At 41.9% G+C, this 23,875-nt stretch overlaps 1 protein-coding gene across 1 annotated transcript in view; it reads right to left on the bottom strand.

The window, feature by feature from the left end:
- Window positions 1-23,875, bottom strand: part of dchs1b (dachsous cadherin-related 1b) — an 85,243-nt gene that overhangs the window by 12,620 nt on the left and 48,748 nt on the right. The window contains exons 5-14 of the mRNA XM_085420716.1: window positions 9,130-9,318; window positions 7,110-7,341; window positions 6,748-6,984; window positions 5,134-6,195; window positions 4,733-4,920; window positions 4,414-4,510; window positions 4,153-4,310; window positions 1,535-1,975; window positions 919-1,214; window positions 712-827 (exon numbers count right to left, since the gene is read on the bottom strand). Coding sequence (XP_085276842.1) covers window positions 712-827; window positions 919-1,214; window positions 1,535-1,975; window positions 4,153-4,310; window positions 4,414-4,510; window positions 4,733-4,920; window positions 5,134-6,195; window positions 6,748-6,984; window positions 7,110-7,341; window positions 9,130-9,318 — 3,016 coding nt within the window. The remainder of the gene's footprint in view (window positions 1-711; window positions 828-918; window positions 1,215-1,534; window positions 1,976-4,152; window positions 4,311-4,413; window positions 4,511-4,732; window positions 4,921-5,133; window positions 6,196-6,747; window positions 6,985-7,109; window positions 7,342-9,129; window positions 9,319-23,875) is intronic.

Raw genomic sequence — 23,875 nt, 5'->3', positions numbered from 1 at the left:
CAGCTTGCAGAGCAGATATATCACTTATAAGCAATAATAAATCTAGTGATACCCTTCACATTAGCCCAGGGGTTTGGTGCATGTCTTCACAATACATGCTAATGTGTCACTACAGCTATTAATAACCAAAAGCCTAACACCAACACGCCTGAGAAGCAAACCAGAGGTGAAATCACTCCCTGTTAAGGAGCCAGACACTTGACAGTAATGGCGTAAAGACTTTCTTCCATCTGGAAGCTACATTAAGTGTCTGTGTCGTAGTTGTTAATCTCATCCCAGAAAGCGCTGAGCACGCCCACACCACCACGCTCCAACAATGAAGAGATCACATATGAAGAAAAAAAATATCAAGAGCTATCCACATCTCGAGCCCAAATAAAGATTGGTTCCCATGAACAAATCCATCAAGAAAAGGACACCAAGTATGATTCCAAAGAAATATTACACAGCAGCACTTCAGTGTCTAATTTTGATCTTCTGGAAAGTTTTGTTCATCCAGGCGGCTTCCATCAATCATTAAATCCCAAAGAAAAAGGCCACAGGCTTGTCCTGCTGTGTTAGATCACTTAAAGCACAAGGAACTATGTGGTGAATTTTACTCGTTTTTTGATGGAGTGTAAATTGGATAGTCATGGAAAGTTCCCTACGTCTTGAGATATCGATTTCACATTACAGTATTTTCAAATGGTACGCCCCACCCTCAAAGCTCACCGGTGTCAGGGTTCAGGCTGAAGCGACCAGCACTGTTGCCTGCCTGAATTCTGTATGATACTCTGCCATTTTCTCCTTCGTCTGAATCTCGAGCCATGACGTACAAAATCACAAACCTGTCAACGAAGACACAAACCAAACATCATCACGGAAATGCACTTGAGGATTCCAAAGATATTTTATTACCGACACTGACGTGACACTCACCCTACAGGCTGATCCTCCATGACGCTGACTGCAGATGGAGAGCTGAAGACCGGCGCGTTGTCGTTTTCGTCTGTCACGAACACTCGGGCGGTGACCGAACTCCAGCGTCTCTGAGAGATATCCACTGCCTGGTCTGTGGCTCGCACCACGAGGTAAAGGGAGGGTGTGGACTCACGGTCTAACTTCTGCCCCAGGGTGAGGACTCCGCTTGACGGGTCAAGGATGAGGAAGTCAGGAGTTTCAGGCCAGAAGTGCTCGATGGAATAGCGCAGCTCACTGTTGGGTCCACTGCCATCCTATAAAACAAAAAGAAAGAATAGATAAATTAGACAGGAAGTGGATAGAATATTCTCCTTCTACTTTTCTTCTGCAGAAAATTTAACAACAACAACAATGATAATGAATTGATCATTAAATTAATAAAATACTTTATTAGGATAAAACGATCAATTTGAAGATGTCAGTTCTGTTAACAGATAACAGAATAACTGATATTTTAGGATTAAACAATGACAAAAAACAGTGAATACAAAGCTGAAAAGAACATGAATAACAACATAACTCAAATTAACTGTGCTTTATTGAAAGCATATTGATCCCATACACTCTTTCCTACCTGATCCACAGCTTGGAAGGTGTATATGGAAGCCCCTGGTTCGATGTTCTCGTGGATCACAATGGTAACGGGGTCTTCAGTGAACTGGGGCGCATGGTCATTGCTGTCCTGCACGTTGATATCTAGTTTCACCAGGTGGCTGCTGGGAAATGCCTGAGAGAAGTCCGACACCTCGATGTGCAGGGTGTATCTTGAGCCCTTCTCATAGTCCAGCTCCCGGACCACGTACACATCGCCCTTTAAGTGGTCCACCATAAAGGTCCCATCGCGATCTGTCCCTCCCACGACCAGGTAGGTCACCTGGCCTTCCAATAGAGCAGATTCATGCTGATCAGGTGGACGGACTGAACCAATGACAGAACCTGGAGCTGCCCCTTCGACTGTGTTCAGGGACATAGAGAGAACGTTGGGCTTGGGGCTGGACCTGGAAGAGCTGAGAACCTAAAGAAAAGGAAACTAGTGTCAAACAAACCAATTTCCTGAGTATTTGTGGTAAAGTCTTTCCAATAATAATTGTGATTTAAATTGCAGTGTAATTCATCCTTGGATCTGTCCCAAAACAGACTGAAACAACACTTCTCGGTAACAAAAAGGAGGAAAGCGGCAAGAAGCTGTATACGTGTGTTAAAGGATCTGATTTCCTCTGATATTCTGCAGACAATGCATCTATATGGCTCTCACCCCAACCCATCCCTAAACATAGCCTTGGGCTGTCGTCTGTTTCTGTTTTGTTGTTAATGCTATAATAACCTTCACAGGCACTCTCACTGTGCATGAAGGCATTACGTGTAATCCTTCCAGTAAATATCTTGACACTGCCGCATTGTGGCTTCAACTTGAGAGTCAGGCTTTGTGACCTGTGACAAAATAATGAAGGGTGTGATAGTAGGGAAAACTGTAAGTGTTCCAGTTCAAATAATTCAGAGCAATAAGCAACCTCCACATATGCTACAGGCTGCTCCAATGGGAAACAAATATGAGCCAGAGGGCCTTTGACACTTTGAACCACCTCAGGGTTCAACACTGCTCTGGGACGGATCAAAGAGCTCTGAGGAAATATAAGCAGATTTTCTGGTTTCATCATCATGAAATACACACACGGACACACACACTCCTTTGTCCTCAATACCTATAGCGATTAGTGGAGGTTTTTTTCCTCCATTAATTGGATTCAAACTAAAACTAAAAGAGGAGGGACATGATGTGGTTAAGTCTGACCACTTTTTGCACGTATTTGCAGGTGAAATGCGCTACTATCCACACGTTATCAAGGCCCATTTGTTACTACCTCACCCCCACTCACTCACAACTTGACCCATGAGACCTTTAATAACAACCTTTTAACTCTTACTCGTAAGAGTTAAATTCTTGGGGACTTTCCATCAGTTTTTAGAACTGAAAAAGCCTCTATCCTCTATCCTTGAAGCCTCCAGTTGCTATAACTCAAGTGCCTATAGGACTACATCACTACTTTTGATCACTTTTTATTAAAAAAAAAAAAACAAAACAGCAGTAGAAGCAGAAGTATGTTGCAGCTTTTCCTCCGTGCTTGATTGTAGTGCCGACACAAACAATAACTGATTGCACTGAAATTCTGGGCTCAAGCTCCAAATGGATGACTACAGCTGGTGAAAGTTTGTTTTTTAAGTAATTTGCTTAAATGCACTTCCTCAGATCACATAATTTAATGAGCTGGCAGCACTAACAAATGTGCTGCACTGCACTACTTATACTTTTTCGCCTCATTTGCCTTTTCTCTGTACAGGCTAACTATCATGTGTACTGTAGTACATGTGGTGTACAACGGTATCCGTGTGTCTGATTTTACGCGCAGCTAAGGGAAATGTTATCTCAAAATCATTAACTGGAAACGTTACCTCATGCAAGTGTTTGAACGTGTCATTACAGCGAGCGTGTCTCTGTGCGTGCATGTATCACTGCTTGCTACTGTACTGCGGTGTATTCCCTTTCTCTCTGTGTGATTTGATGCAGCTGGCTTTCATCAGATCTCATCTGGGAGCATTTGATTCCAAGGTGCCTGTTTCCCCTCTGTCTAATCTCAGAGCCGCACAAGCAGTGCACAGGCGAAATCTAAGGCAAGCACTCCCATCGTAATTAGCATCCTTTTCCTTTCTGAAACCACATCGCACAAAAACACTGAGCTCCTAAGCTTTTTTTTTTCCCTGCAGTTGAATTCCTGATATTGTATGTTGATATGGAGGACTGACCCTCCTCCAGAAAGTTCACAGTATTAGCTCAGTCTTTCGCACCATGGGTTCTAGTTACCCCTCTAACCTTTGGATCAGGAAACACCCACTAGATTGGATAGAGCTCTTTGTTTATAAAGGCACAGGTTCAGTTTCTCTCTTTCTCATATTTACCTCTTTTCCAAATTCCTTTGACAGTCAAACTGCTCACTGTTGTCCTCAGATTGAGGAAATTACAGCTTGTGTTACAAAAAGAAACGCAGAAGGACTGAGGTGAAGCACAGATGTTTAGGTTCGCTCACCAGACTTTGTGTCCAATCAGGAGACGTCACAGAATATTTTGGAAATTCAGTGCATATGAAGATGTTTGGCAGCTGGATGAGGATATGAAAATGTGCAGATTGTGTTTACTTGTATTTGTAGCTGGCAGGTGGAGCTGAGTGTCGGTGCGCCGTGGTCGGCAGCAGTCACAGTGAAGGCGTACTCGGCTCGCTCTGTCAATCTCAGAGGGGAAGCGCTTCTAAGCTCACCGGTGGTTGGATTGATGGAGAAACGCTCTGCTCTGGAGCCTGAAGTAAATGAAACAAACATTAACGATGTATGTTATGTGGATGCCGTGGCATGTGGAAAAATCTGTAAATTTGTGGCTATAAGATGAATTATGAGGCTCACCTGATAATGAGTAATAGATGGTGCCATTCTCTCCCTCGTCTGGATCTTTAGCTGCCAGCGTCCCTATGACTGTTCCTGATGGAAGCCCCTCAGTCACCTGCAAAGAAGTATTGTTACTCACCGGGAATGAACGCAACTGCAGATCCATTAAATCCTCACTTTTAGGGCAAGTTGCTACGATACCACCTCTCTGTGGGTTTATGTCACACCCCACTAATAAAACCCCAGCATGCATAAAAGAAAATTAGATTCATTGATAGATAAAATTTATCCCCCAAAGCTGCTTGCTGATATAACTAATCTCCCCCTCCCTTCTCACCTGAAGCACCAGCTCCCTGTCAGGTCTGGCATGAATGAAACTGGGGGCGTGGTCATTTTCATCCAGCACAGTGATATGTGCAGTCCCTGTTGCACTGCGAGGGGGCGTACCCCCGTCCTGTACAACCACAATAACCTGATAGCTGGACTGCTGCTCTCTGTCCAGTGCAAGGCGGGTGCTAATCTCACCTAAAGCAAAAAAAAGGACACGAGGGAAGCCGTTGAGTAATTACCGTGTTAATTTAATTTAATTGAGAAAGAGCAAATCATCAACTCCTCAGGGGAAATTATGCCGGTATTATCACTGCTTATGAAGTAACTACATTTCATGCTGTGCAGCACAGTTAAAAAAAAGTGTACTATTATCCCTATTTGTGTTATGGTTACGGTGTTTATTGTTACCTGTTTGCGAGTTTATCTGAAAATGCCTGTCTGTGTGCAGCAGCCTGTAGGTGAGTCGAGCATTTAGTCCTGCGTCTCTGTCCGTTGCAGAAACCCTGCCGAAGCCCGTTCCCGCGTGCAGGTTTTCTCTGACAGCCAGAAACACCCTCTCCTGGCTCAGTCGAGGGGAGTTGTCGTTTTCATCCGTCACTGTTACCCGGACGGTCGCGCTGCCGGTTCTTCCTGCACCTCCTGGGCCCGAGGTGGCAAGAACAGTCAACAGGAACATGTCTTTGACTTCTCGGTCTAAAGAGCTCCGAACAAACAGCCAACCGCTATCTGCCATGATGCCAAAACCTGCGGCATCACCATCAGGTCTGAGGCGGTAGGAAATAGAGGAGGAAGATGATGATGAGGAGGAGCTTCCACCATTTCCAGAAGCTTCTCTGTTAAGTGCACGGACCTGAAGGAAACGCGTGTTTAGAGGGGTGTTTTCACGTAGCTCCACGCGGTACGTAAGGGTATCAAAGTTTGGGCCTTGTGCGTCTTGTGCTTGGATGTGGACCACAAGGGTGAAGGTGGAGCTAAGTTGAGGGGCTCCACCATCCTTGGCAACCACCTGAAGGTCATAGCGAGGGACACTTTCATATGATAAACTCCCAATTAGACGTACCTCCCCACTGCCCCTGTCGACGCCAAATGTCCTCTGGCCACTGCTGCCTGCAGCCCCAGCAGAGACTAGATCGAAGCTGAGCTGACCGTTATGGCCGGAGTCTTTGTCGGTGGCCTGAATACGGTAGATAATCGTCCCCATTTTGGTGATCTCGGGTAAAAGAAGGGACTCTGATGAGGATGGCAGGAAGGTAGGGGCATTGTCGTTGATGTCTGCAATGGTTATGTGTACCCGGCTGATTCCATATGCCGGAGGAGAGCCAAATCGTGCCTGGATCTCCAGGTCAAGACTGGAGCAGGTCTCGTGGTCCAGAGGAAGGGCTGTGCGAATGGTACCAGAGGCGCTGTCCACTGTAAAGTAGCCATGAGGGTCTCCAGATGAAATAGAGTAGAAAATATCCTTAGAGCCACCTGATGGAAGACAGAAGATGTAAGGAAATAGTGAGAAATTATGCCACATGGGATTTTCAAATGAAAATACAATAAAACAGAAAACAACTGAGGTTGAAATATTAAGTGTTTACTAAGAAATAATAATATGAAGACCAAGAATCAGATTCACTGAGAGCCTTGTATACCACCACAGCCATCTGTCAACTACACCACTGATTATTCTGACTCAAAATTACATCCCAATTAAAATCCATCATTAACCGTGAGAGAAAATAGGAGTGCGAGTAGAAAATAATCGCCAGTAAATTGTGCACCGTGAGACGGATGTGATTTCTTAATGGAGTGTATACAATTGTTGCTTGGTTATTTCTACAACTACTCGAGAGATAAGGCATCATGCTGCAGCCCATTAGTGCATTTTTGTCCTGGTACTTGTCAGGAAGATGAAAATGGGCAAGCCGCACAGAACTGCTTCTCACTAGGGAAGTATGCAAGTGTTAAAAGCAAGCCTGAAATAACCAAAGCAGACCCAGGAATCCAATAAAGCATGTGAGCGTACAAGGGCCTCACCTGTCTTAGCAGAAGCACGAACCACTCCCACTGCCGTCCCCCTGAGAACATCCTCCGACACGGTAAAGAAGTACTGTGCCTGTTCAAACACCGGAGACGCCACTGAGCCCCCGACGACGCTCACGTTCACTCTGGCATTTACCGGTGCTGTAAGACCGCCCCCATCCTCAGCCGATATGACCATGGAGATTACCGTGTTGGCTTTGCCATGGAGTGAGCGGGAGAGAGAGATCACACCTGCAAAAAATAGATACATACAGACAACAAGTTCATTTTTATGTGAGTCATTTTCACATGTCTTGGTTACGGTCGTAACATACATGATTGTGCTGCACATGCAATAATAATAAAACACTACACACCTGTGTCCTTATTAAGGGTAAAGAAACTAGATCCTCCTCCAGGTACAGTGCGGTAGGTTACTCTTCCGTTTTCTCCGACATCAGGGTCATTGGCTGTTACCTTGACGACAGACGTTCCTGGAGCACTATGGGTACTGAGACTGACCGTGTACAGGACTGGATAGAAGATGGGCCGGTTATCATTGATGTCCACCACCGTGACCCTCACACGGGCTACTGAACTTAGACCACCCTGTAAAGGAAATGTTAAAAAATGGTTTGGTCTACTTTATTTGACTACAGAAAACCCTAAAGTATCAGCAAGCTAAGCCACCTTACATGAGGAGGCACAAAGAAGAAAAGGACAGTGCTAGACTGGATCAGCAGGAGGAATACTGTATTGTGCTGTGTAATCTGCTTTTTTAACCTGCTTTGCTGCTATCAACAGCCCAACAGCTCTAAAAGTTTCTGAAAGTTATTTACTGTAGGTTATCAGGATTATCCACACATCAGTTGGTGACATCACAGAAGCTACATCCATGTTTTATGTGCTGTCTTTAGCAGAAACCACAACTCGAATGATATATCAGAGCTCTGCTGACTTGACTATTGACCCATAACTGGATGCTAAACCATAAGAAGTGCTAGTTAAGTTAAACCAACGTCTCCCTCCCTTCTAGCACAATGTAACAAGGAAAACAGCATTCACTCTGTGTATTACCCCCTAGTGAAAAGTAACAATGCAGGGCTTTTAAAGGTATTAAACTATTAGAACAGTTTCATCTCCATGCCATTGAATGCATTAGTCAATGAGTTTGCACTCATTACACTATCTCTCTTTATGAGACCATTAAAAACAGAAACAGCTGAGACAAGGGGCAGACGCGAGCTGAGTATTTGGAAATGAGCAGGTAACACTACAGGACCACGATGACTAACAATAACAAATTTACAACAATTCTTGCGTTTCTATTACCTTATGTAAGCCAACAATGATCAAGAGATTCAATGGTTTATTACATGTACTATCGAAATAGGAGTTTCAATTCCTATTTAAGTCAATCCTTTGGGAATAACTGATAGTTTAACCTTATCCCTCTTGGAGTTCCCTCTGATTGTTTTGCCCAGCTGCCGAGGAACTGGATAGTGTCCTCATTAAACGCGTCCTGTCACTTTGATCAGATTTACTCGAGTGCAGCTTTAGACTTCTTTAATTTGCTTTAACCCTGTCACTTTGATCAGAAGAAATATTACATATGCAACAGGCAACGTGTTTTGTCATGAAGCATCTTCAATCAGCTGAAATATCCCTCATCTAGCTACAGAACTAATGCCGTGACTTTCGTTGAAGTTCGAGCCTTTGACTTTTTCCGTCTCCTTCAGAAGTCTATTTCAGTTACAAATAATTAGGTTTTGATTGCAAAAACATGCAAAGCATGAGGGATTACTTCAGCATTTAATGTGCTTTTGCTTTGACTCAAAGAGGTAGCTGAAATGCTCCATATGTAACTGTGGCTGGTTAGCTTAGCTTAGCACGAGGAACACATAAAAGCGCATTTTATTTTCTCTGAAAACAGGAATTTCCAGCAGAATCTCTAAGGCTCACTAATTAACACATATGTCGTTACACTTTTTCTCACATTTAACATGCAGTTCTCACATCAGGAATGTAATTCTCACCAGTCTTAACGCAGTTCTTAAAACACCTACTGCTTCTTCTTCTTCCATCTGCTCCCTTTAAAGGATTATCTACCTCTGTTTTAACCTATCCCTAAGTCTCACTGCCATCCTATAAACTGATGTGAACATTGCATCAAAGCAATCGAGAAAAACTGGGATCTACCCTAATATAAGAAATACATATTGCAGTTTTGCAGGATGGTGCTACTAGTTTTCCCACATTACACAGAGAGCTTTCAATCCTGTCTCTTTGCAAGAAAGTAATGAAGCATATTCCTCAAATGTCACTTGATGTTTCGAGGAATATTCTGGTAAGATCTCAACCTTGCAGAGCTTACAACGATTTTCTGTAGTTACTTACTCCATCTGTTGCTGTGACAGTCAGGTCAAACTTGTCCAGTCCCTCATCCCGGTCCAGAGCTGTGCTGGTGCAAAGTTGGCCAGTCTCCTTGTTGATGGTAAACTGGGTTGGCAATGTGTTTCCAGAGCTTGAACCCAGGTTGTAGCTTATAGTACCAAAAGAACCACGGTCCTCATCTGTGGCCGATACCTGAGGGGAAAAGAGACCAATGTAAGACAGATGCTTCGCCAGTGCCAACTAGCCTAAGAGACACATAAGGATTTCAAAAACCATCACATCCAGCAGGTCCCACAATCTGCATGAAATAAATCCTACATGTGTCATGACTATTATATACGAGCTAAGGGCCTTTCTGTTATCACAATAATGTCCCATAACACAATCACCTCATAGGCCCATACATCTGCGCTTGTCCAAATATCACACACCATAGCACTACTTGTTATGATTTCCAGACTACTATAAAAACAAGCATCTGTGAGAGCAATTCTTTTTTATATACCGCAGATTGTGGTATGTAAAAAAGTAGATCTCCCCAATGGTGTGTTTGAAAAGCTGGCAAAAGAAACCATGCATATAGAAGGGAAGGGAAGGGAAGGGAAGGGAAGGGAAGAGAAGAGAAGAGAAGAGAAGAGAAGAGAAGAGAAGAGAAGAGAAGAGAAGAGAAGAGAAGAGAAGAGAAGAGAAGAGAAGAGAAGAGAAGAGAAGAGAAGAGTAGAGTATGTGGATGTTTATGGAGTCCAGCTTATGGCTTCAAACAAGACACTAATGGATGTGAAAAAGTCAAGTGGCACACGATGGCTTTCATATCACACTGAACTATGATTCAGACTGATACACACCCCGACTTGAGAACCACTTAAATACACCTCAGAAAATTTCTCTATTTCTTTCCTCTAAACAGGTCTGCATGGCCCAACCTCAGACCCATTTGCTCATATTTACCTAACATCCTTTTTGTTTTACCACACAAACTGAAAAGCACCCACCACATAAATATACATTAACCCGTATGTGCTGACAAATTCTATTAAAACATTTATAATACCACAAAGATTTCCTTGCAAAACACAAAAAAGGAAACGGCCTGTGTTCTCTGGGGTGCTGCTTCTGACTGAAGTTCTGCACGACTCCATAACTTTGTTTGGTGGCATTTATGGTCCTTGTTAAAAGTAACATTGTTGCTCAGATGTCCAAGCCTTGAAGGTGAGCCAAGATCCAGGAGGCCTCACGACATCGCTCCCTCTCAGTAGTACAGTCGCTTCTCTTACGGTAAATCAACAACAGTAACTTACAACATCTGAAATCTTGGATTTAGGTTTTTATTTTTTTCTGACAAAGGAAGCTTGTCTAAGACACAGTATTATATAGAAAAAAAACAGCTTTTATTTTCAGACCTGGAGAATATTGGATATTTTTTGTTTAAGAATTAAGCAGTAATTTTATAAGAAAACATTTTAGAAGTTACAGCCCTGGCTAACACCTGGTCTTACCACACTCAGTGCAGCCAGCAGATTTTTGGGCTAACACTTCCTGTTCTAGTCACTGCCTACTGATGAGGACAAAAAGCTATAAGAAAAAGCTAAACCAGTGTCAGATTATAGCTGATAATTTCAAAACTTAATTATGGTGGCTGCTGTCATTCTTTTGTCTCCACACAGATCCAGAACCCAGACTACAAACAGAAAACACACAGGTTATCAAACATGGCTACAATGACCAGTCAATATACATGGTAAATGGATTGGTATTTATATAGTACCTTTCAACTCAATTGCAGCACTCAAAGCACTTTCTACTGCAAGTCCATTTCACCAGGTCCCATACATTCATACGGTGCTTTTATCTTCACCTAAGGACTTTTATCTAACACTCACACACACACAAAACTCAAGAGTTCAGTATCTTGCTCAAGGATACAGCAACACGTGGACAGGAGGATCAATCCACCAAACTTCTGACTGGTGAACAGCCTGCTCTCCCACCTGAGCCACCACCATCCACAGCCATCAATTACAAACTTCATCATATAAACATTTCTGCATTTCTTCAGATATGTATGTTTTTGTGTTGGCACAGGATTTTCCCTCCCTGCTAGCTTCTCAAAAGTCATTTCAAATCATAAAATATGCAAGTAAAAGACACGTTCCTTATGTCTGTGCTTGTTATTTAATGACTTTGTCACACATCTGAATCTTGCATTCTGGCCCAGAACCCCACAGAGGACAGGACCACCGTAGCAGACATCCGGCTCGTCTTCCTTCCAACTCAGCAACACATGTCTTCATCATTACACTTACCTATTAGCTACAGATGAACACTACCACCTTGACTCATACTGTTTCTCATATAGGAAATTAAGACATGGTAATATTAGTAGAGCTCATTTACAGTTGCTGCATTACCATGGCGAGACAGTCGTGGATTTGAGGGGTTATACTGTGCCTCTTTTTTTGGGGCTGTGTTTACACCTAAGGGGGATTTAGATCATCGCTGGGACTTCCTATTGAGTACAATGTTGAGACTATGCTATCTTCAGGATCTAGGTTCATGTCTGAATGTTCATCATATCTTCCCAGCTGTCTGTGATGGATTAGCCACCTGTGGTCACAATATTTGGGCCATTGTCCACGTGCTTGTATATATGATGAGCCCAATTTTTTCACTAATTATAATTAAACATCCATGACCGCCCACTTGGACATGTCTATATTTACCCCAAAAGGTATGTCTCCATAAAGACAGGGCAGAGGATGTTCTACCATAAGTAGGACAACACAGGAGGTGTAATTAAATTTGCTGGGCTTATATGACACACATGGGTTATAGTATTGAAATACTCTCTCTTTTTTTTTTAATGGACTTGGACTGGAAAAAAACCTGCACAGGGAGTCTGGGAAGAAAAAGAAGAGCAGCACATTGATTCTCCACGCACTAAAATGTAAAAACCTAAACAGTATGGTATGGATTCTTCATGCTGGAAAAATATGCAAGACAAAAACACAAGACTGTGGTAGAAAATGGCTCGAAAGCTCACTTTCACATAAACCACGGGAGCTATAAAAAAAAGACAAAATGATTTGTGCTTTCATGCTGCTACAAACCGTATACAGTACAGTGGCTGTGTTGTTCAAAAGCCAGTGTGTGACAAAAAAAAAATGCAGAGTTAAAACTTTAAGAATGGAGCACATGACAATATCTTTAAATGAGATGTGTAGCATCAAATCAACAATCCTGAAAAGACATGAGCTTACAGAGTCATCTCTGTCATCAGTCATTTTTTCCTCTGTCAATCCATCTGACAGTATGGCACCATGTTTAGTTTAGACTGCACAGGCCGGCAGGATGGATGCCATAAGATATCAGAAATTCCCCCTCCAATTTGTTGCCATAACCTACAGCTCTTATCTCGACTTACAAAAAAAGTAGCACAGGTTTAAAGCCAATAAGGTAATCTTGTAAACACACACACTCGACATGTCTTCATAAATCAAGGGGTCTGGTAGGCCAGAAAAGGGTTGCTGCCAGGGACGAATCGCTCCAACGAGGGAGCCTGCTCTGTGCTCCATGAACAGCCTGCTTCGTCTCTGCTTAACTACTCCTTATCGTACATCCTGGAGGTAAACATGTAGCTACATAGTAACACAAAAACAGACACCCGTCTGTACCTTTTAACATCTAAGTCTCTCTGTGGGTTTGTGCATATTTAAAGTCAAGTTATTAGAGAATCTGTTTTGTAAACAAAAAGTCCAAAAAGATTCATTTCCTTTTTTTGTGAAGCTCTATAGCCAGACACAGAATTAAGAAGCACATATGGTGCTCGATATGACATGAAAGGACAATAATAGTGGTTTTGCAAGTTGATCTTTTACATTTTAGTGGAGCAAAGAGAAACTAATGGCTGCCTGGAAGGTGGTAAATGCCTGAACTGTGGTTCACTTTGGCAGTAATGCTAAGTATACACAATTTGCAGTTAATGGGCTAAATCTTGCAAAACCACTAATGTGGTTACTTTCTTTGGGAACGCTGATATCACACCTGACGTATGAAAAGGCAGAAATTTTTAGAGAAAAGATTGAAAAAATAAGGCAGGAATTTACTGATAGCAGCGGGTTAAGATAACATAAATCAGCCATTAGTACGAGGAACCTCATACCAGGGCTCCGTGTGCAATAAAGCCGTTTGGATGGAAATATTCAACTGAGTGAAAAAAGCAGGCAACATGGCTAAAATGTGATTTTATTGTGACTAACCTCTAGATCTTGTATGTGAAGTCCTAAATGCTTTCCTCTGAAATTCCATATTTATAACTTCCTTTCTGGCCTTTCTGGTACCAAAAGTCTTACAGAGCACTTAGCAGTGAAACACAAAATGACTTAAAAGAAACAAAAGAAACAATGCTTCACTTAAGCATCTGAATTTGAAATGCATCAAACACTGTTACACATAAAAACACAGTTTTGATTTGCCTATGGTGCAGTCCATTGACTGACTGTATATCTGTTAAAAGGCACAGCTGAAGTTTGAAGTCAAAGCCTGCCGAGGGCGATGTGAAAAACAGTCGCGAAGAGCGTGCCGAGTATCAGATTCACCCAGGACTGAGGCTGGGAGCTTTTTTGTCCACAGAGAGCCATTCATCCTTGGCTGGGACAGTAGAAGAGCGATCACTCAGCCAGACCTCATCATTCATTTGCCTCACTCTTCTTCACAACTGTTCCCTTTTTTGTGTCCCTCGTCTCTCTACCTTTCCACTTAGCTTTTCTGTTATGCGCCTACTGTCACTCTAATTCTCTCTGAAAAAGACTGGATGTCTCACCAAGGGTCCACTTAGATGTCAGATACACGCCTCACGCTCTGCCATTCAGCGCAGGTCATGAGTGAAAGAGATTTATCTGTCAGTATTAGTTTGTGATGCAGAGACGGAGCGGTCTCCTGTCTGGGGTGTGGTGTAAGCTAACAGGTAATGTTTAATGATACCAGTGGGTCAAAGCCTTTTTCTTTAGAACTGCCCATACTTTACTTTCACACCTCAATAGATACAAGTATTACATCAGCTGACCCCATTTCAGGTTTTATATGCTCTTACTTCTGTACTAGATTATGCTTTTCCTCTTTTCACCTTATTTTATGTCCTTTCTTTCATTATACTCATGACTTTATACCTTTTGCCATACTCTTTTTTTTTTTTTGCACTCTTTTCCAACCCATCTTTTTTCATCTTCTCCAGATGTGGGCGCAGGTCCAGATAGATCCTGCTGTTCTCTGCAGTTTGTCTCTGTAAAACATCAGCTAATGTCAAAGGGAGCTTGCGCACAGCTTCTCGGACACAGCTGCGGTTCTGCCGCAACTCAGGTTCTTTTACAGCTTCTCATGAGAGAAACAGAGAGGGAGAGAGAGCATCTATAAGCTTTGATGGTAAAACCTGTAAAACACAGAGAGCTGTCCTGATCTAATCTACTTTTTTTCCCTTCTGACTAGTGCCAGGCCTGAATGTTTATAAAGCCATCATCAGTGGTTGAGTCAGACGGGCCAAGAAGAAGCCTAATATCGATGCTCTACGATGATATCACTACTACAGCTACAACTTATTAGCTTTGGCCACCATCTCCGTGGCATTTAACTGCCACTTATTCTTAGTCATGTTTACTTATTCTCTGACAGTTTTTTCCTCAGTTACATAAAAGAAAAACTGTTGTTCTTAGGATTTTTTTTCTAATCTTCATTTTCTAGTTTGGCAAAAGTGAGATTTTATTTATTTGAAAAAAACAAACGGTTGACTGTTAACCATGACTTTCCATGGTCTTGCTCCTTTCCTTCATTAAACTTGTTTTAAGGATGTCACTGCACTGCCAGATTACAAAATTAGCTTTAATGAGCGCGAGCATATTATAGCCACTTTAAATAATGGCCCCCACAAAAAAAACCCTCTAAAATTATACCCGTGCTTAATAAAATGGAATTTTTCTTTACATGAACAGCAGTGACCATAAAAGAGCATACTGGATCTGGAGCTAGCTAGTGAGCAGAATGCATCACTGCTGGGTAATTGCACATACGCCGAAGCTGTTTGATTTAAAAGTTATTTAAAGGTTACGCCGTGTCAGATGGAGAGAAAGCATTCATTTAACTTGTGTTGCTCTTTTTCCACTCGTACATTCCTTTGCTCTCTAGTGAGCTGCATTCCTCATATTAGGCATTCTCGAGTCTCAGAATCAATCTCTGACTTGCTGTTGCCAATGAGCTAAGGCACTATGGGTACAATTAAGATATATGGAAGGGAAGGAGCGCAGGGAGGGGAAGGTGGGAGAGGGAAATGAAGGAGGGGAAATATCCTGGCAGAAGAACAAAAGGCTGGGCTAACGATAACACGAGACCTTGAAATGGGAAAGAGGAGGATTGAGGCCTCATCTCCCTTCTCCTTCAATATCTATTCCTCCCTTGACCTTTCCTTTTCTTTTATACAGTCTCGACTCTTTTCTGCCCTCTCTCTCGCTCTCCCTCTCTTTCACTCGTTCTTTCAGCACCCTATTACGCCAAGTACTTGTTGTCTTTCATGTGGAGTTCACGGCTGGAAATGATTAGGAACATCAAACCTCTGAAAGAAAGGGAAGGGGAGGGAGGTGAAAGAGACCGAGCAAGAGCGAGAGATTGATTTCTATATTTGGAAGAAAGAATGCTATTACTATTAATGAACATAATAAGGGGTGATGGTCACCAAAAACTCTGTTTTTCCTCTGTCTCCCACAAATGTGCATACATACTTGTATACACGCACACAGCGAGGCACATTTCTAAGATGGTCCACGCTGAAAGCTTAGCAGTAAAGTGTAGCGTGGGTAGAGCTTTAGCCTGTGGAGTTTAACATGCGGACATGTGGTGTTTGTTAGGAAGTTTATCTTTGGGATGCTTCACATGTTAAAGGACACCAGGAATGCTTTACCAGTGTTGGTTTACCAACGTGCTGTCACTCCCTGCTCATATTTAAAGCTTAGTGGCAGATGGGTCGTAGCAGAAATCTGTTCCTCTGAATGGGCGGCTCACTTCAGCACTTTGAAACAACAGAATGGTGATAGGAGTGGCCATTTGGCTTCACTGAAGTGCAATTATACATTGCTTAAAATCGTGGACAAGGCAGCGCAGCCGTAGGGTTCTGCTGACCAAAAGAGATCAAGACCACAATAAATGAAATGAGTTACGATCGAGCATATGATCACACCACTTTGTGGACATGATTACTTCAGATTTTCTTCAACTTCTCTTTCACTTAAGCTAGAAACAAAGACTACTTACTCTGATACATAAATTATCAAAACAATCGGCAGTTATTTCTGACTGCTCCGTTGACTATTTTTATATGAGGTTGTTTTTTCCCCCTAAACACACTCAGAATATTACTTTAGATTTCGATTTTTAGTACCATATGACAACGTCAGCCATCAGAATCAAACTATCAGAACATGAGTCAAGAACAACTTCGCCATCTCTTTTCTGAAAAAAGGGTTGTGAATGGAGGTTAAAAGAGAGGTCAGCAGGAGATAAAAAGCTGTTTACAGGGATGGACAGTGATAGAGGAGCACAATGTGGGATGACATCACTGTACTGGATTCTGTGGAGTGATAAGAAACGCAGGAGATTTAGATGGTAGCGATCCTATCTTGTGCAAAGCCCTGCAATCTGGCTACTCTTGTGCAATTTTACGTGCGCTGTGTACGTGTGTCTCTGTGCCTGCCTCTCCCCCTCCCTTTTTCAAAGTGAATTCGCTGGGCTCTGACTGACAGCTGGCTTTATCAGACCTATTTTTTACTTATTGTTAAATATTTATAGCCGTTTAAATCCCATCTCAGGCCTCAGTGCACCGACTCTGACTGGTGCGGCAGCTGCTAGCAAAAGACCTGCATATCTGCGAAATACCAGACATTTTATTGTGGCTAGCTGCTAACAAGAAAGCTAATGAGGAGACCGAGGTCAGATATTAAGATCAAAGAAGGAATGTTGTGTGTGCCACCCAGAGATAAAAAGTAACTTTAACTTTCAGGGATGTCACAGCCTCACACCAAAAATTCAGTAGTTAGTACCATAGAAAATATAAGAGATGGATGTAGCTACCATGACTTTACTCACTGGTTTCTAAAATCCATTATGAAACCACTGTCGCCATCTTGGTTGCATTTTTAGCACATTTTTATACCACAGATAATCCTTAATTGTTGTTTGACTGATTGATGTTACTAGTCATTAAATTCATTTTGGCATTAAGGTACCATAACTATGAGTTCTGGTGACATCTGTTTTAACTTGTGGTCATTCAAATGAGCTTATTATGCTTTTTCTTTTTTTGTCATGTTTAAAACTGTGGACAGTGTTTTAAATAAAGAGGCTACCATATATGCAAATAACCCATGTGCGCCAAAGGTTTAGGCTTCACATAGCTCTAAACATTTGATTTCTGATGTTGTCAGGTAGAGGAGATATGCTTAAGCAGCAACCTGCTGTTAAAAAGATTCTCTGTTTTTAGATGGTGAACTGAGGGGATGCACCAATACCCGCAGTAAAGACGAAAAATAAGGATTATTGTGACCTGTGAATCATGCAACGCTACTATAGTGGAGCCCATGAAGAAAAACATGAAGTTTAAAATAAGCATAATCATTCCTATTTAAATGGTCCTGAGCCTGTGTACAATAGAAGCTGTATGTTCTGTAATTATCAAGAGTTTTCAATATTATAGCTGCTTTTAAGCATAATTAGGGAAATCAATATTGCACCCTTGCAAATGATCCTTATTCCGCAATCAAATTCAGATATTTGTGAACTTAATGAGGCTGAGCGCTGTTATGCTGCTGATCAACAGTGTAACTGTTCTGTTTTATCTCAAAGTTATCACACTACTGCATGAAAGTAAGTTTTTCAGGGCACCGTCTTTGATTTAAGCAGTAAGGTCTGTGATACAAAGCAACCAAAGATTGTCACTTATTGTCTTTCGGTTGCAAGTTTGCTTCAAAGATGAGAAGAAAACAGTAATTAAAAAGTAGAGCACAAAGACGGATAGGCGCTGGACCGGCTCAGATGCGGGACTGTTGTCTGAGACTGTCTGAACTGTTGGGCTTTTGAATGAATGAAAGGATGAATGATTGAGAGTGAGCGGCTCACAGTTGCCTCAGGGACACCAATCTGGGTAATTTTAAATCCTCCAGCGATCAAAAACAGCAGTATGTGTTTAAGAGGATGCATCTGTGTTTCTGCTCCAGCCTTTGTCTCAGAATGGGAGCAGACGTGTGTGTATATATATAAATTTTGGGCATTTCAGCGGTTTATCCAATAAAAACATGACAAAGAGAAAGATCTTGGAATTTCTTTCTTTCTTTTTTTTTTCCTGAATTGCCACACCACAGGATTTTATTTTCTTGGGTGCTGAAGTCAGTGCCTGGAATTTGAGGGTTAGCATCTGCTTGTTGATTACTGTTTCCAATTTGTATTTTATGTTCGTAGCGCATCTGCAAGGAAACGGAGAAATAGACAGAGACACGGTAATAAAATTTGGAACTAGTCATATTACCACTTTCTTTACCCCTTTAGGACATCTGCTATCATGTTAAAGTATATACACAGCAAAAAATAAAATGTATTATCAAGTGAAAACAGTATTTCGGTGCTTTGTGAGACTCAGTAAAATCAGTTGTCTGTTCTGCTGGTCATTATTTCATTGTGTGGTTTTTGCAAACTAGAAGATGTGTATTCCTATATACAGTATTTTTGTGTGCCTGCGTTTTGTGGAAAGTCGCAGTGCACAGTGAGCAGTTCTGATTAAGGCTATTGATTAGTCCATCTGTGACAGCAAAAAGAAAGCACAGAAACGAGAAGATCAATAGGTGTGACTTGATCGATCTATCATGAAGACAGCTGCTGAGGGAGTAGAAAAGGATTTAAATCTTCTCCGGAGATCTAAAAGCATTTCTAAATAAGACTCTGTCATCAACAAAGTGAAGACAAAAAATCTGAAAAAAAATGTAGTCCTAAGTCAGCCATGCTCTCTTGGAAGACCCATCTCCATGTTTATGTACTCCTGGTGAGCTTATCCTGACAAAGCTGATGTTTTACAGACTTAAAATAAACGTCTTTACCACCATCTTTTCATTAGTCTCAGATGTTTAGACAAACTTTTCTAATCTCGGGCCAGCAGGAAAAACTCCTGCCCTCTCAATAATACGGTTCAAGTTCATTCACAAATAGATACACACAATGACCTCTAAACACGCGACACAACGGTTCAGGTTTATCCTCGTTGATTGCACAGCTTCGCTCCACTTAACCAAAATAGTGTCTATAAGCCTCTGCAACCCTCCGCCAATTTAGTCCAGCTTCCTGGATGTGATCCCTGTGGCCACTGGACAGATTCATCGTGGCCTCATCAGTCACGTGTCAACAGTCTTTCTGCAACACTAAGGACAATGGAGGTAAATTCATTAAGACCAGATGGCAGCTAAAATAAAGCACAGTTTTGATTATGGCAACTAGATTTTAATCACAAGAGCGCCTTACCGTCAACATTCATCCATCCTAATTCGGGCTGGGCCCTGATTCAATAGTGTCATGATGAATAAAACAATTTCCCATAAGCTTTCTTTACACACTGAAAAGCTTTGTCTGGTGAGAGACATCATTACAAAAGGGTTTTTTGATTGTTTAACGCTGCATGTAACTTTGCATACATCTGACTGATTGTGAGATGAGATATTAAAAAAAACATGGCGTGTTAACATTGTAATTTTTGACCACAGTGCCACAAACTTGCAAAACACTTATTTCAAAAAGTTGTTTTTTTTTAAATTTTAGAGCAACTTGGGAATTTTTGGATGTATCAACTGACTGTGACCACCCTATAAAAAAAATTGTGTTGTGAGCTTTTGTTTGAAAAGAGAACCCAAACATGACTCACTGAAACGCCACGCACGTCTTTCCACTACTCCCCACTCTCCACCACAAAAAGAGTCAAAACAAGGCAGATAAAAATGGCTGGCCTCAAACAGCCACAGAGGTAAACTCCAAAAATCATTCATCACTGTCCCAGTGATTCCTAGTGTCACACGCCCACAGTGCCGCCTCATTGTCCCGCTTTGCCAGATGGAAGGCTTTAAAACAAAGGCTTACTACTACGCTATTTATCTATCACTATCTCCTGCCCGTGCGCTACGACTTGCTTAAATCTAGCCAAACTGGAGTTAAAGGATTCTATACTGACATGTTTCCAATTCAAACTAAATTGCGGGTGTGTAAAATAAAACTGATTGAACCCAAGTCCTCCCTTCGGTGGAGCAGCAGTCTTCGAATCCAGTCGAAGCCTGATTTTCTTCACATAAACATTTATGTTTCAGTGTCATTTTATTTCTCAATCTGTAAACCAACACGCAGCTATGTGGGAGGTTCGCTCTAATAAGGCGGAGTGTGTTTATCATTACAAGTGAGATGGGTTTTATTGGGGACAGACTAAACCACCTCTGTTTGCCCTCCAGGAATGGTCGCTCATAGAGCCAATGCTCATTTGACAATATTAGTTTCAGGGACGAGGGTCATTCCAAACTGTGCGCCTGTGCTCAAGTGTGCGCTAAGCGCGTCTGTCTGTGATCAAATCAGCGAGCGTCTCAAGGGTCAAAGGTGAGACAGATTTCCAGCTGCGGCTCTCTTTTTTCTCTAACCTCCAGAGACCATGTGCATTCGTGTAACAGGTCAGCCGTAATGAGACTTGAATGTGTCACTGTCAAAACAGGGGAGAGAAACACCTGTTATCTTTGTACAAAAGGGGGAAAAATGGAGACTTGATTATAGGGAATCAAATTGTGTCATATTGGGCAAAATAAGTGTGTAATCAAAAACACAGATGATGTAATTCTGTACAGTTAATCTCACTTTTATTTTTCATTTCTTTCTTTTATATTAGAGCCACACAAATCGCTCAAGAGTGCACATGCGGGTTCACTTTCCCTGAACCCCTCGTCTATGTCTGTACTTTCTCCAAGTCGCTTCGTGTTTCCCTTGTTCTTCCTGAGGTCGGGCGGTTACTGACCTCCACCTCAGGGAGGTGATAATAGTAAAAGATAGCAGGAGCACCCCCTGAGCTTTGAGCTTACATCTGGTATTGGGTTACTCTGATAGTTGTTGACAGCAGAGAGAGATAGAGAGGGAGAGAAAATCAGAGGGTTTGTGCAAATGCTGTTGTGTGATTTTATACACAATTTTATACCAAGTCTGCATAATTTATGTAGAAATCACAATAGAGAGGAAACACGTCTGTGCACAGGGTGATGTCACGGAACTGGGGACAATAAACATTGTTTAATATTATACAAAACAGCAGTTAACAAAGGTGAAATCCAGGCCAGACATCAACTAACACTCCTGTATATGACAGCCACTGTAAAAGCTCACTCATGCTCTTCCTGTCTCTCTTTCACACACACTGTACGTACACCAGTATCCCTGTGCAGCCACATGCAGAAATTAATACAAATCCTTTGATTTTTTTCCCATGTTCACATCAAGTTAAGTCCTGCATGTCATGCATGATAGTAAAAATTATGATTTATAAACCTTTTATAACACTTGTAGTTGCACACTACTAAAATATAAGCAATGTTCTCAGGTCTCATAAAGGCAATCTTGGAAACAACCAACAATAGGACTTTTGGGGGGGGGGACACTGAAATACAACCAGATGTTCTGTAGTTGACAACATTAGTCACACATTTTACTGCACAGATTAAACCTTGATGCCTTTTGTCCAATTTGGACATTTTCTGGCCACCTGGACCCAAAAACTACAAGTATTACTTCAGTTTTATTGCAATTCATCATTGCTCTTCAGGCTTCAAACAGAAATCACCACATTGTTGAATTCTTACGGTGGTCGCTTGCCCGAAAATGTTTGTATTCTGAGGTCATGCAGACATCTGTTACTTTAGAACTGATATGCAAAGAGGACGAGAACTTCACAAGCTAATAGTAAAATTGTGTAATGTGTGTGCATTCGTGCGGATCATTTCTGCAGATATCACCCTGACCTCGTGCAGTTACTGCATTTACATTTGCATCATGCTTGTCAAACAACAGGCAGCAAAGATCAACAGGTGTTAATACTGGACCTCAGACTGACAATGGAGCTAAGTTGATTGTGCAGTTAGTAGTAACAGACAGCTAGTATAACTGGATTAGCTTGTCAATGACCTAGCTTGAACCACAGCCAGCATAAGAGATGGGTCACTTGCAGGTTACTATTGAGGGAAACAGAGACGTTCTTCTATCTTTGTTAATGCTCATCAGCATCTGAGTCTAAAGCTGAAACGAATCACGGTCTGCAAATTTAATACTGAGAAGGTAGTCTAACGACTGCAGATGGTGCTTGTTGGTCATTTAGAAAGTTAGACCCACTACGCACCCACACGAACACACAAACTGCTGAATGATCACCAAGCTATTACATCTTAATGAATTCTATTGATTAGCTTTTTTCTGCTGAAGGTTCAGGAGACAAACTCTGTCTGCTCTACACACACACCCACACACACACACACAGTTGTGCGTAATTGACCTGCAGAGACACAAGAAGCCTCCATGTGTCTGAGTAGAGAGTATTAGACACCGCGATTACAAATTCATACACAGCCTGGGGGGGTGAAAAACTAGCTTATACTTGTTAAATTAATTTCCTGACTCTGCACATGTGAGGTGAATATGAGGAAGTGGTGAGAAACACAGTCCTGATTCCTAAAGCACCTGTTAAACCACAGTTCGTGCAGAACCAAAGCCTGATCCAGCAGAAAGGCAGCCAAGTTACTCTTGGGATAAACTGTTCTGTCCAAAGGTATTTCAGCTGCTTAAATCTTCCTCACTTTCTGTTGTTTTCCCATTGATTCAGTCCTCGTGCTTTTCATCTGTTCTCATGAGTTTCGTGAGAGGGGATTAAAGTTAATTGTTCCTTTGTGTCGGCAACTTTCTCTCTCATTTGTTTCTCTGTCCCTCTGATATTGCCGCTTACTAAAGACAGCCACTGATGACACTGATGGCTCTGTCAAGCAGCAGGGAACCTCGCAGACTGAAGCAAGCAGCAGAGGGCTTTTAATACCCAATCATACTCGGTAAACCAGGTTGTCAGTGCTGTAGAACATCTATCAAATGTGTAGAGGTGCACAAACATGCATGTGGATGATGTTCCCCACAATTATCATTTCATCCTCCACGATCAGCTCAGCCAACTCAAATTTCCAAGAAAAACAGGTTGGCTATGCATGATGCAGCCCTGGGGTCAGAGATGCAGCCAGCTCATGCTGGGAGCAAATCAGGCAAGAAAAATGGGGGGGGTTAGTACAGTACAGTAAATGGGGCTATTGCTGCAATTCTACAGGCGTGCAGAAAGAAGACTTAAATCAGCTGCCATCCGCACTTCATCAATCAGCTCTCTGGGAAATAACTTCTCAACACAAAGACAGACCTGAAGCACAACACAGCAAAGCAGTAGCTTCAAACAAAAACATTGTGGACAAGAACCGGGGAGACGGAGTCTGAGCCACAGATTACTCCATTGTCTCCAATAAAACGCTAGAAAAGCACACCACAGGTATTCAAAGGAATGCTGAATGCTTAGACAGTTACTTTATCTGAGTGTTGGGAAACTAAAAATCTTAATTGCTTGAACAGAAGTGTGGAAGCAAAGATAAGCGGGAATAAAGATTCATTTAATGCTGACTAGTCTCTA

This window comes from Rhamphochromis longiceps, linkage group LG10, assembly GCF_057381845.1.
Source record: "Rhamphochromis longiceps isolate RC_006_pf linkage group LG10, R_longiceps_female_GT1.1, whole genome shotgun sequence".
Lineage (NCBI taxonomy): Eukaryota > Metazoa > Chordata > Actinopteri > Cichliformes > Cichlidae > Rhamphochromis > Rhamphochromis longiceps.
Note: the sequence above shows the minus strand (reverse complement) of the source record. Positions and strands in the feature narration are given on the sequence as shown.